Consider the following 13,526-nt stretch of genomic DNA (forward strand, 5'->3'; position numbering starts at 1 on the left):
CCTGTTTGGAAAATAGGTCCGTGACTGTCCAGATAACAGTATTCCCATTGCTTTCAGGCAATTCCACTATAAAATCCATGGCTATTTCCCTCCAGGGGGCTGAGGGACTTGCCACTGGTTGTAACAGCCCTGGCGATTTCCCTTGCAACCTCTTTGCTGATGCACAGGTTGGGCAGCTGGCAACATAACTTTCTATGTCCTTTTTTATTGATGGCCACCAAAATTGCCGTTTAATTAAGTGTAAAGTTTTTACAAATCCAAAATGCCCTGCTGATTTTGTGTCATGGCAAAGTTGCATGAAAGTTAGTCTTTGAGTTGTTGGTATATATAACTTTTCCCCTACCCAAGGCAATCCGTCTCTCATTGTGCACACATGTTTGTTTTTCTGGAACCAATCATCTGTTTCCAAACTTTTTCTGAATTCAATCCCAGTTTGGCTGTCCAGTTGTGGTTTTATTTTGGCTTGGGTTCTTGTGGTTACTGGCGCTGCCAGTTGTGATCTGCCATTATTGGTCTAGAGTCTGTGGTTCGTGCGCTGTTATATTGGGGCATGCGAGATAGTGCATCTGCCAGGAAGTTCTTTCTTCCTGGTAAATGTTTGAGCTTAAATTGGAATTGGTGAAAATGCTGGGACCAGCGGGCTTGTTTGGGATTGAGTTTCCTGGAAGTTTTCAGGGCTTCTAAATTTTTGTGATCAGTCCATACCTGGAAGGGGATTTTGTTGCCTTCCAGGAACTGTCGCCACGTGAGTAATGCCCAACGTATCCCATAAGCCTCCTTCTCCCATACGGGCCAGCGCTGTTCTGTTTCCGTGAGTTTCTTAGATGTATATGCACAGGGTTGCAATACTGCATCATCATTTTCTTGTAATAGCACAGCCCCCACTGCCACATCACTTGCATCTGCCTGTATTATGAAGGGTTTGTCCATGTCTGGGTGCCTTAGTACTGGTTCGGCAGAAAAAAGTCTCTTTAGTCTCTCAAACGCTGCTTGGCACTCCATTGTCCATGTTAGTGGCTGGCTAGGTTTTACTGAGGATGTTCCCTTCGTTTTTAGTAAGTTAGTGAGGGGCAAGGCTATCTGTGCAAATGAGGGGATGAATTGGCGGTAAAAATTTGCAAAGCCCAGGAAACTTTGTAGTTGCTTTCTTGTGCGGGGTGGTGCCCAATTTAGTACTGCTTTGACCTTCTCTGGGTCCATTTCAATGCCCTGTGGGGATATGCGATAGCCTAGGTAGTCTATCCTTTCCTGGTGGAATTCGCATTTTGAGAGTTTGGCATATAGGTGAGCGGCTCGCAGCTTCTTTAAAACCCGCTCTGACAAGTTTGACGTGTTCTTCTTTTGTTTCGGTAAAGATAAGAATGTCGTCCAAGTAAACAAGGACCCCCTTAAACAGGTGCTCCCTTAGAACGTCATTGATTAATTGCATAAAGACTGCAGGGCCCCCTTGTAATCCAAATGGCAAGACTTTGAATTGATAGCACCCCATGGGGCAGTTAAATGCAGTCTTCCATTCGTCCCCTTCCTTGATTCTCACTCGATAGTAAGCTTCCCTTAGGTCTAGTTTAGAAAAAATTTTCCCTTTCGATAGGTGTGACAGCATGTCTTTCATGAGGGGCAGCGGGTATAGGTTGCTTTCACTGATTGTATTCAGGCCCTATAATCCACGCATAAACGTAAAGAGCCATCCTTCTTCTCTCTAAAAAGGACCGGGGCAGCCACTTTAGGCTTGGCTGGCTCAATGAAACCTCTCTCCAGGTTTTTTTTATAAATCTTTCCATTTCCTCCTTCTCCTTTGGGCTCATGGAGTATAATCTGGGCTTCGGGAGTTTTGCCCCAGGCTTGAATTCAATGGTACAGTCTGTGGGTCGGTGGGGGGGAAGCTCATTCGCCCTCTCCTCACTGAAGACTTCAGCAAGGTCCCTATATTCCTCTGGTATTTCTGTTAATCTTTTTTCCTCTCCTATGGATGCTTTTTCTATTCTTGATTCTGGTAGCCTCCCTTGGGGTTTTAAGTCCATAGGGTCCCCCTTCGGGAATTTGATTTCTGTCGTCCTCCAATTTACCCAGGGGTTCCATTTTTTCAACCATTCCATCCCTAGAATCATTGGGCATTCCATACCTGGGGTCACCACAAACGTTAAGTCCTCTTCATGGTTGCCCAGGGAGAGATGTATTGGCAAAGTGGCTAGGGTAGCTGGCACCCCCCCTGCTATGGATCCATCTAGCTGGCCAAATGAGATTGGTTGTTCCAGTCTCCTGGATGGGATGCCCAGATTCCCCACTAGTGTTGGGCTAATGAGGCAGCGGGTACAGCCAGAGTCTATTAAGGCTTTCACCTTCACAGCTTCGGGCATGGGGGGGATTAATATAGTCACTGTTTTGAAGATGGGTGTGATGCATCCACTTACCAGGGGTTCGCCCTCCGAGCTGTCATCTGAGGCATCCACCGGCCCTGTGGTGTAGGCTGGAGTCCTTTCCCCTTGGTGAGCAGAGGTGGGGGTTTCTGCAATTTCCATCATTCTCATGGCCGTTTCTTTTGGCTTAGCTGAATACTTTCCGGGTTTGTTGATTGGGGATCTGTCTGGGTTGTGCTGGGGGGCCTTTGAGCGGCATTCTACAGCTCGATGCCCTTCTCTTCCGCACTTGAAACATCTCATTTGCTTCTTGGCTGTATCCGATGATTTCACCGGTTGGTGTGTCAGCTCAGGCGGGGGGCGGCTCCATTGTTTTCCTCGGCGGTGCCTCTTCAATATGTCGATCTCTGCTTCCTCTGCCAAGACGTACCATTCCTCAAGTCGATGTGGGTCCCCTCGGGGTAGGCAAGCATCATATAGATCATAGTTTAGTCCGTCTTTGAAATGGCCAAGGAGGATGTCTTCTGGCCAATTCAGTTTGCTGGCAATGGCCCGGAATTCTTGTGTATACTCAGCCACTGGGCGTTTGCCCTGCCTCATCGTTGTTATTTTTTCACGGGCTTTGCGATCAGCCAGGGGGTCTTCAAATCGTCTTCTCAAAGAGGACATGAAACGGTTGAAGTTACTGAGTTCTGGGGCATTGGAGTCATGCAAGTTCACTACCCAATCCGCAGCTGGTCCATCCAGGGCAGATTGCACGATCCGGATGCGGGCTTTGTCGCTGGGAATGTCCTGCCCATATTCCTCCATGTAGCTGAGGACTTGGGTTAGGAAAAATCCCAAGCGTGTTGGCTCCCCTTTGAATTTCACTTCCAACGGTGGACGTCTTGGAATGGATCGGTGCCTCTGTTGTGGGTGGTAGTGCCTTCCGTCCAGATTGCCATCTGTGGTCCGGTAGGGGGTGGGAGCTCCTGGATCAGTAGATGTCCCTGGGGTTGCAGGTTCCACGTCCCCCTCGGTGTCTCTCCCTTTGCGGCTCCAGGAACTGGGGCGGCCGTAGGGTTCAGTATTCTCCTCTCCTAGGGAGCTGAGAGTTCTCTTCATCAGGTCAATAGCTTTCTCTAGGATCCAGTCTGAGTACGGTGCCCAGCTTCCTCCCTCTTCACTTGCGTGCAGGGATTTCTCCATCTCCTGCTTCCATTCTGGTTGCTTGGTCCCCCGTCTCAGGGTCACCTTTCTTGATTCCTTTCCCCACTCACTTTTCTTTCCAACGCCCATCGACCAGCGAGGCTTGTGGTCCTGTGTCTCCACCACTTCTTCTCCTGAGGAATCTGGCCTCTCGGATCCCAACATCTGGCAAGGTTCCAACTGGGTCAGCGGCTCTCTTTCCAGGGAGTTTTCCCCCTCTTTTGCTCCATTGTCTGACATGGTAAATTTTTGCAAAATCCCCCGGCAGCAGCAGAAAATGGTGTAGCTGAAAGAAGGAATGGTATTTTGCAAACAATGAAAGATTCATTATTAGAGGATTCTGGTATGAGCAGGTCATATTGGGGAGAAGCCATATTGACTGCCAATTATATAGTTAACAGGCTGTGGAATTCCTCCATTAATAATACTCCATATGCCATTCTATATGGGAGAAAGCCATCACTGGCACATTTGAGAATTTTTGGAAGTACTGCATGGGTACATATTCCAAAGGCAATCAGAAAAAAGGGACAGCAAAAGGCAAGAAAGCCTTTAAAATTCTCTAACATCTTTTCTAGGATCTTCCCAGGTATTGATGTTAAACTGATTGGTCTGTAGTTTCCTGGGTCCGTTTTTTTCCCCTTTCTTGAAGATGGGAGCCACATCAGCCCTTTTCCAATCCGCAGGTACTTCCTTGGTGCTCCAGGATTTTTGAAAGATGTGGTGCAATGGTTCTGAGATAACATCTGCCAGCTCCTTCAGAACTCTGGGATGTAATCTGTAAGCATCCTCATTGTCATCTTGAATAAGGCCCACTAAGGTTGTGTCATTTGCATACTTTACAATATGGTATTGTCTGCATACTTCACAAGATCTTCCCAAGTATTGATGTCCGGCTGATTGGTCTATAGTTTCCTGGTTCTGGGGTTGTTGTTGTTTTGTTTGTTTGTTTTGGTTTTGAAGAACGGAACCACATCAACTCGTTTCAAGTCTTCTACTAGTTCCTGGGGCCCCGCTCATTCTGAGCCTTAGCTTTCCTGACTTCATCTTTGCAGATTTGGACTATTTGCTGGTATTCTGCCTTAATTATGTTTCTCTCTTTCCACTTATTATACTTATTCTTTTTGTCTTTCAGTTTATCAGAGAGTTCTTTGTGCAACCATGTTGGTTTCTTCTTGGATTTCTTATTTTTGTGTCTCAGTGGTATTGTGTTGCACTGAGCTTTTATAATTGTATGTTTCAGAGTTTCCCAAGCTTCTTGAGTTGTTTTCCCCTTTAATATTTCATCCATGGAATCCTTCCCAAGCTCTCTCTGCATTTGTTAAAATCAGCTCTTTTAAAGTCTAAGAAGGGCTTTTCAACCTTTTCACAGATTGTACCACTTTTAGGACATGACAATATTTGAGTACCACCAGTGCTTAGCAAGGTGTCAAAAACTTGATGACTAAAAAAAGGGGGGGAATTTTGGGTTTACTGGTTAGATTCATTTGTTGTTATAGAAATGGCTAGTTTATAATATTATGGAAAAGTAAAAAGTTGAGGTTCAATGTTAATGCTTCCTTCCTTCTACAACAGTGGAAGTCAGAAGTCAATGCCTTTTCTTTTCATTTTCCCTTCTCCCCCTCACTTTTCCCTTTTTCTCTCACCCTTCACTCGCAACTCCCCTCACACTTTGCTCACAAAAGCTTCTGTCCTCTCTCATTCACTCACACTCTGTTCACAAAAGCCTCTCTCACTCTCATTCACTCACTTTGCTCACAAAGCCTCTTTCTCACTCTCATTCACTCACTTTGCTGCAACAGCTTCTCTCGCTCTCATTCACTCATTTTGCTCACAAAAGCCACTTGCTCACTTTCATTCACTCACATTTTGCTTGTGAAAGCCTCTCTCACTCTCATTTACTCACACTTTGCTCGCAAAAGTCTCTCATTCTCTCACACTTTGCTCGCAAAAGCCGAGCAAAGAGCTCACAAAGAGCCGAGGTGGCGCAGCAGTTAGAGTGCAGTACTGCAGGCCACTTTAGCTGACTGTGTTCAGCAGGTCAGCGGTTCAAATCTCACCGGCTCAAGGTTGACTCAGCCTTCCATCCTTCCGGGGTAGGTAAAATGAGGACCCAGATTGTTGGGGGCAATGTAAATATATATATATATATATATATATATATATATATATATATATATATATATATATATATACACACACACACATACATTGCTTACTGGTGTACACCGCTTAGAGAGTGCTTGCACTTAAAGCGGTATATAAGTCTCATAAATAATAATAAATAATAATAATAATAATAAAAAGCATCTCACTCGCTTTCATTCACACACTTTGCTCGCAAAAGCTTCTCTCTCACTCTCTCATTCACTCACTTTGCTCGCTAAAGCTTCTCTCTTGCCCTCTCATTCATTCATTTTGCTCACAAAAGCTTCTCTCTCACTCTCTCATATATTCACACTTTCCTCATAAAGGCTGCTCACTCGCTCTCCTCACTGCTTCGCTAACAAAAGCCTCTTCTCTTCTCTCTTTCTCCCTATGTTGCATCTATTTCTTCTGCTTGGTTCAGTGGCCTGTTGTATATACCTGTGGCAATGTCATTCTTTTTTCCTTTTATGTTAACTCATGTGCATTCTAGGAGACTTTCATCCTTAGTTGTAATGATGTCTTATATATAATGCAACTCCACCTCTTCTTTGGTTAGGCCAGTTTTTTTTGAATAGTTTGTATTCTTCCATCAGTACATTCCTATTGTGAGATTCATCCCAGCAAGTTTCAGTAATGGTCATTATATCATACTTGCCCTTGTACTAATACTTCAAATTCATCCTGTTTCATTCTCAAACTTTGAGTGTTAGTTTATAGGTATCTGAGTCCTTTATGGATGACCCTGGGTATCTTTCCTGCATCTCTTAGTTTGTATCTGACATTTTCTTTCTTCCCATCACTCTCTACCTCCTTGTTTGATTGGTTGTCTTGGGGTTTATGCTTGAGATTAGGTTCTAAGGATTGGTCACACTCCCCCTCTATTTTAGTTTAAAACCCCATACCTGATTTCAGACAGAGCTCTTCTGAATCCCATATGGTTCCCTTTTCCCTCCAATTAACACTTCATATAATTTAGACAGAAATTATAAGGAAAGGTAAGAGAAAGAAAATATTAAATACTCATTTTCAAGATTCACATATTGGGAGTAGGCTTCTTTTAATTAAATACATTTATACACATCAATACAGATCCAGCAAACCATGATTTTGTCTTCTGTACACCATAATTAATTGCTAAGCATTATTTATGAATGTTACTAAGATTTCAACAAGCCATAGTGAGAACAAATGAGGCTTAGTCCTTTTCTTACTACTGTTCCTCTCCCCAACTCTAGTCTTCTGCTGCTTTCTCCCTCAGTTCAGTCTTCATATGGAAAAAGTGATGGATAAAGATGCTTATTTGTATTGGACAGCATAGAAATTAACCATGCAGAGATCACTAGTAGCTTATCAGGCAGTACTTGCTATAAAATTGTGCCTTAGAATAGAATAGAATAGAATAGAATAGAATAGAATAGAATAGGAGTTGGAAGGGACCTTGGAGGTCTTCTATTCCAGCCCCCTGCTCAAGCAGGAGAACCTATACCATTTCAGACAAGTGACTGTCTAGCCTCTTCTTAAAAATCTCCAGTGTTGGAGTACCCATGATTTCTGGGGGCAAGCTATTCCACTGATTAATTGTCCTCATTGTCAAGATGTTTCTCCTTAATTCCAGGTGGCTTCTCTTTTTGATCAGTTTCCAACCATTGTTTCTTGTCCTGTTCTCTGGTGCTTTGGAGAATAACATGACCCCCTCTTCTTTGTGGCAGCCCCTCAAATACTGGAACACTGCTGTCATGTCTCTCCTATTTCTTCTTTTCTTTAGACTAGCCAACTTTGATCATCTTAGTTGCTCTTCTCTGAATTTTTTCCAAACTCTCAACATCTTTTCTGTGATATGGTGACCAAAATTGGCTGCAATATTCCAGATGTGGTTTTACTAGGGTTTTATAAAGCAGTACTAATATTTCATGTGATCTTGATTCTATGCCTCTGTTTATACAATCCAGGATTGTATTAGCTTTTTTGGCAGCTGCTGCACACTGCTGGCTCATAGTCAAATGATCGTCCACTAGGACTCCAAGGTCCCTCTCACATTTGCTGCTTTTAAGCCAGGTCTCTCTTAATCTGTACTTGTACCTTTGATCTTTCCTGCCTAAATGCAAAACTTTGCTTTTCTCCACATTAAACTCATTTTCTTGGATAGGGCCCATTGTTCAAGTTTGTGAAGATCTTTTTGGATCCTGAGTTTATCTTCTGGGGTGTTGGATACTCCTGCCATTTTAGTGTGATCTGCAAATTTGATGAGTTCCCCTTCAATTCCCTCATATAAGTCATTATGAAGATATTAAAGAGTACTGGGCCTAAGATGGAACTTTGTGGTACCCCATTGCTTACTTCTCTCCATGTGTATGTAATGCCATTGAGGACTACTCGTTGAGTACGGTTTGCCAGCTAGCTACAGATCCATCTGATGGTGATGTTGTCTATTCCACCTTTTTCTAGCTTACCAAAGAGTAGGTTATGGTCTACTTTATCAAATGCCTTACTGAAATCTAAGTATACTACATCCACAGCATTTCTCTGATCTACTAGTTTAATCGCTTTATCAAAGAATGAAATAAGATTGGTTTGGCATGATTTGTTTTTAACAAACCCATGCTGTCTACTAGTTATAACTTTGTTTGCTTCTAGTTGTTCGCAGATCTGTTTTTTGATTATCTTTTCTAGGATCTTCCCAGGGATTGATGTTAAATTGATTGGTCTGTAGTTTCCTGGGTCTGTTTTTTTTTTCTTTTCTTTTCTTGAAGATGGGAACTACCTCAGCCCTTTTCCAATCCTCAGGCATTTCCCCAGTTCTCCAGGATTTTTGAAAGATATGGTACAGTGGTTCTGAGATAACATCTGCTAGCTTCTTCAGAACTCTCGGATGTAGTCTATCAGGTCCCAATGATTTATATTCGTCAAGGTCAGATAGGTGTTCTCTTTCTATTTTCTTGCTTATTTTGATTTGTATTTCTAGTTTGTCTTTTGCACTGGTTTTTTTGGTATGTTGGGCTATAGTTTCTTTTTGTGTGAAGACTGATACAAAATATGAGTTAAGGAGCTCTGCTTTCTCCCTGTTGCCTGTTATTTCTTCTCTTTTTACTGGACCTACAATTTCCTTGACCTTTTTCTTCTTGTTAGTATGTTGGAAGAAACTTTTTTAAAATTATCCTTGATTTCTGTTGCAAGTCTTTGTTTATTCTGAGCCTTTTCTTTCCTGACTTCATCTTTGCATGTTCTGGCTGTCTGCTGATAATCAGCCTTAATTATGTGCCTCTCTTTCCATTTTTTGTATTTGTCCTTTTTGTCTTTCAGTTTGTCAGAGAGAACTTTGTGTAGCCAATTCTTCTTGAATTTCTTGTATTTTTTTCAGTGGTATTGTGCTTGTTTGGGTTTTTATGATCACATTTTTCAGAGTTTCCCACGCTTCTTGGGTTGTTTTCCCCTCTAGGACTTTCATCCATGAGATCTTTCCTAGATTCTCTCTGAGTTTGTTAAAATAGCTCTTTTGAAGTTTAAGACATGGGTTGGATTGTTTTCTATTGCTAGTGTTTGCATTATATTAAATTCCAGTATGACATGGTCACTTTCACTCAAGGTTCCGGCAACTTCAACTCCCTCTATCACTTCTTTTCTATTAGTAAGAATTAAATCCAGTATAGCTTTACATCTAGTTCCCTCCTTCTTTTTGATGACAAAGTTGTCGGCTAGGTTGGTTAGGAATCTGATCTCCTGCTCGCTGCAGAGTTTGTCTCCCGTCTGATATCTGGATAGTTGAAGTCTCCCATTACTACTGTGGTATGCTTCCTACATAAATTTGTTAATTGGTTGGAAAAGAGTTCATCTATTTTTTCTGATTGGTTGGGTGGCCTGTAATATACACCTAAGGCATTGTCATTTTTTTTCTCTTTTATATTGACCCATATACATTCTGAAGAGATTTTATCTTTGATCATGTGCATTTTTGTAGATATGTAGTGTTCTCTTACATATAGTGCAATTCCCTCTCCTCTTTTTGTAGATCTATTTCTTTTGAACAATTTGTATCCATCCATCCTTGTTTGCTACACTTGATTTTACATGTTTGCCATATCATGAGCCTTATCTTATTGGCCTCAGTGTGTTTGTTTCACAGAACTCAGCACTCGCAAACAATTTGCATTTTAAACTTAACCAAATTAATCCTAAATTCACATTTCAATATTTCCATGGTGAGGCCACATAAGGGAATATTTTTGGCCTCAGAATGTTCTTCCAGGATTAAGCAGGAGGAGAAAAGGCATTATAGCTTCATTTAATGTCATTAACTACTAGACAGTATGAAACTTCCAAGATGGGTTCTCAAAACAATAGTGGTCTGGAATGGTCTTATATTATGACTAAATATAACACTTATAGAATCCAAGCAAAGTAGCTGATGTTCAGAAGTAACACTACACTCAGCAGGCCCTGTATTCCTTTTATTACAAACTAGATTTCAGCCTTAAAACCAAAATAAAGATTAGACAAGCTACAATGTAAAATGGCTTTAATTAACTATGGTTAAGCATTAAGCACAGAACATATCATGGTCTCTCATTGCTTGAGAGGCAACATGAAGAGCCATCATCCTTGGATTGACCCAAAATGATTACCGTATATCCCGGCATATAAGACAACTTCCGGAAGCGCTAAACTCGGCGCCAAAGAAGGGGGTCGTCTTATACATCGGAAATACTGGTAGTTTCCGGCATATAAGACGACGTTCTAGGAATGCGTCTCAGCGATAAAGACGGGGGTCGTCTTATACGCCGGGTCGCCTAATACGCCGGCATATACGGTAATGCTGCTGATTATTACTTTTACCCCTAGATATAGAATAGTTCAGGAATAGCAGGAAGAAGCTTCTCTCTCTACACATGATAATGAGAGTGTTAATTTCAGCTAGATTAGGAGCAAACAGCCAAAAATAGATTTATAGAACAAGGAATAGGTGGAAATTTCTCATTCTGCCAGAAGTAGGAAACCTCAAGCATGTGCAAATATTCAAATTTGAATTAACAACAATTATGGCTGGCATTTTGAACCTGGCAGTTGCTGGAATTCTTTCTTTTTGCAATAAACTTACTTAATTAGATCTGTGTCCATGACTCATTGCCTATACAACTTCTGGATTTGGTATCAACCAAGACTTGAGTAACCTGACAAAAGCAGGAATGGACTATTGCTTAAGCACCAGAGCTCAAACAGAAGCAGCAGCCCACAAAAGACTGGATAAGGTGAAACCAGGCTTAATTTCTGCTTAACTATCTATGACTTCTGTACTTCTGGTACAGTTCAGCAACTAAAACACAGTGAACATTTGCTACTCTAACAATTGTTAAGGAGAAAATGGTGGAAAATGTTCACTGGGTCCTATCCATAGTGAAATGTTAACTATTCTGTTAAGCAACAGAATAGACACAGAATCTGCTAGCATCTTTAAGACCAACCATTATATTTACATTTGCCCAGGTTTGCGTTTGTAGACCTGGGATGTAATTCTGTTTTTAAAATACAGAATACTGGGAAGAAGCTACTTTTTACAGTCTCTTCCACAAATTAATTTTAAAATTAATGGAAGCTATTAAAGGAGTTCTCCAAACTGTAAGCTGGAGCCTATGAAAAAAAACCACTTGATAGTAGCTAAAGTCCTCAACTTCTTTCCTAGAATAACTCTGTGTCCCAAATAGATCACATAAGCTTGATTGATTGATTGATTTGCTCCCTTGAAAAAAAAAAGACGATGACAATGGTTAGCCAGAGTGCCATGGAGATTTCTTTTAAGCTTTTTATAGTATGGGAAGATAGCCTACTTTCATTTCAAATACAGTACTTAATCATGATTTCCACTAGAGAATACCTTCCCAGTTACTCTGAAAAGAAACTACAAGGGGGAAGGATGGAAAGCCTCGGGAGTGGAGTGTATGTGATATTTCAGGGTGTGGAATTAGGATCAGTTGAGTGGTTTTATTATTTTTACAAATAACACAAGGTAATGAACATAATTAATACACCTTCCTTCTTGTATTTTCCCGCAACAACAATCCTATGAGGTGAATTGGGCTGAGAGAGAATGACTGGTCCAAGGTCATCCAGCTTGCTTTCATGGCTGAGGCAGGACTTGAACTCATGGTGTCCTGCTTTCTATCCTGGCACCTTAACCACTAGACCAAACTGTTCCCATTCAAATACAAAACTTGCCTGAATGCCTTTGGGCCAATTACTAGTTTGCAACCTAACTTACTTCACAAGGTGTTGTGCATTGTTTTGTTAGATGAGAAAACAGGAGGTAAATGAAACTGCCTAATATAGAATAGACCAGGGGTCCCCAACCCCTGGTCCATGGACCAGTACCGGGCCGTGGCATGCCAGCAATCGGTCCACACAAACAAGCAATGCCCCATCTGCGGGATACAGGCAGCACACAAAACCATGCACTCTCCGGTCCATGGAAAAACCTCTGTCCATGGAACCAGTCCCTGGTGCCCAAAAGGTTGGGGACCTCTGGAATAGACCATGCAAAAAAGTGTGTTATATTTATTAATTAGATATTTTCCTGAAAAAGTTTTAAGCTTTGTAGTGATCCTTCTGAAAGGCAATAGTGTTAACAAAACATATATTGTCTAAGGCAACACAACTGAAAGGAGAATGAGTACTTTTACTGCCCTAGAATTTTTAAAAATTGCTCAATCTTCTGACTGGCCTTGCCAAGTTGTATCTCTTAGTTGAGAAGAATTACTGAGTAGAATGAGATGCAAACAGATTAATCCCAGATTTCCAGAAAATTAGCTTTGTTAAACATTTTTGTTGTGACTTAATCATGAAGATGCTGAAGGTATGCAAAGTCTGAAGGTGAAGAAATAACAAGGGTAATGCTTGAAATGAATCATGGAAAGCTTACCCTGAGGTAGTTGAGGGTGAAGTTAGTCAGACCCATGCGAGTGATGTTTTTGGACAACTGCTCCAAAATCTGAGGGTCTTGTGCCTGTACCAAAAAAATAGATATATTTTTTTATGTTTCGATGAGAGACATGCAGTACTTAAACACAGATTGCAGATGATCAAACTCTTTGGGATTATTATATTAAAGAAAAATGATACCAAGGTATCAGAATAGTCAAAATGGTGGCTTCGATCATAGTTGGTATCTTGAGGGTTTTTCAATAATCTGTCTGAAGCAGTTAAGCTGTTTTATCCTTAGAAGAGCCATGTTCTCACTATATGTTACCACAGCACTAAAAGAGCAAGGAGGCTGAGGTGATCCATTTTTGACATCTTCCTGAGGAAAATACTGCTTTGAGCCAGGGCCTAATCCTAATGTAAAGTTAAAGGATGAAGGTTTTACAAAGGCCAGATTTTAACTTGATCTAATTTAGTTCATAGCTTAGGACGTTGACAAGCTAATGAATTCACATTATTCTTTTGGGTGCTCTCCCATTGTCTTCAGGGTTTCTTAGACAATGTCTTAGCACAACAATTTGGTTTGGTGGTTAATGGCTTCAGTCTTGAAACCAGAAGAGCACAAAGCCCACTGGGGGGACCTTGGGCCAGTCCTTCTTACTCAGCCCTAGGAAAAAGGCACTTCTGAAAATGCTGAGAAGAAAATTTCAGAGATTTGTCCAGGCAGTCACTAGAAATCAAGATTGATTTAATAGGACCAATAAATACCAAGGAGCCGAGGTGGCGGAGCAGTTAGAGTGCAGTACTGCAGGCCACTTTAGCTGACTGTGTTCAGCAGGTCAGCGGTTCAAATCTCACCGGCTCAAGGTTGACTCAGCCTTCCATCCTTCCGGGGTAGGTAAAATGAGGACCCAGATTGTTGGGGGC

General features: G+C 41.5%; 1 protein-coding gene across 9 annotated transcripts in view; it reads right to left on the reverse strand.

Moving 5' to 3' along the window:
• LDB2 (LIM domain binding 2) overlaps positions 1–13,526 on the reverse strand; it is a 375,607-nt gene that overhangs the window by 75,041 nt on the left and 287,040 nt on the right. For all 9 annotated transcript variants that reach the window (XR_005554670.1, XR_005554671.1, XM_039326503.1 and 6 more), the window contains exon 5: positions 12,601–12,684. Coding sequence is in view for 7 of the 9 variants with exons in the window: in XM_039326503.1 (XP_039182437.1) it covers positions 12,601–12,684 (84 nt within the window). In the remaining 2 variants the exon portion in view is untranslated. The remainder of the gene's footprint in view (positions 1–12,600; positions 12,685–13,526) is intronic.

Source organism: Crotalus tigris, unplaced genomic scaffold, assembly GCF_016545835.1.
Source record: "Crotalus tigris isolate CLP2741 ecotype Arizona unplaced genomic scaffold, ASM1654583v1 scf7180000024341.3516292, whole genome shotgun sequence".
Lineage (NCBI taxonomy): Eukaryota > Metazoa > Chordata > Lepidosauria > Squamata > Viperidae > Crotalus > Crotalus tigris.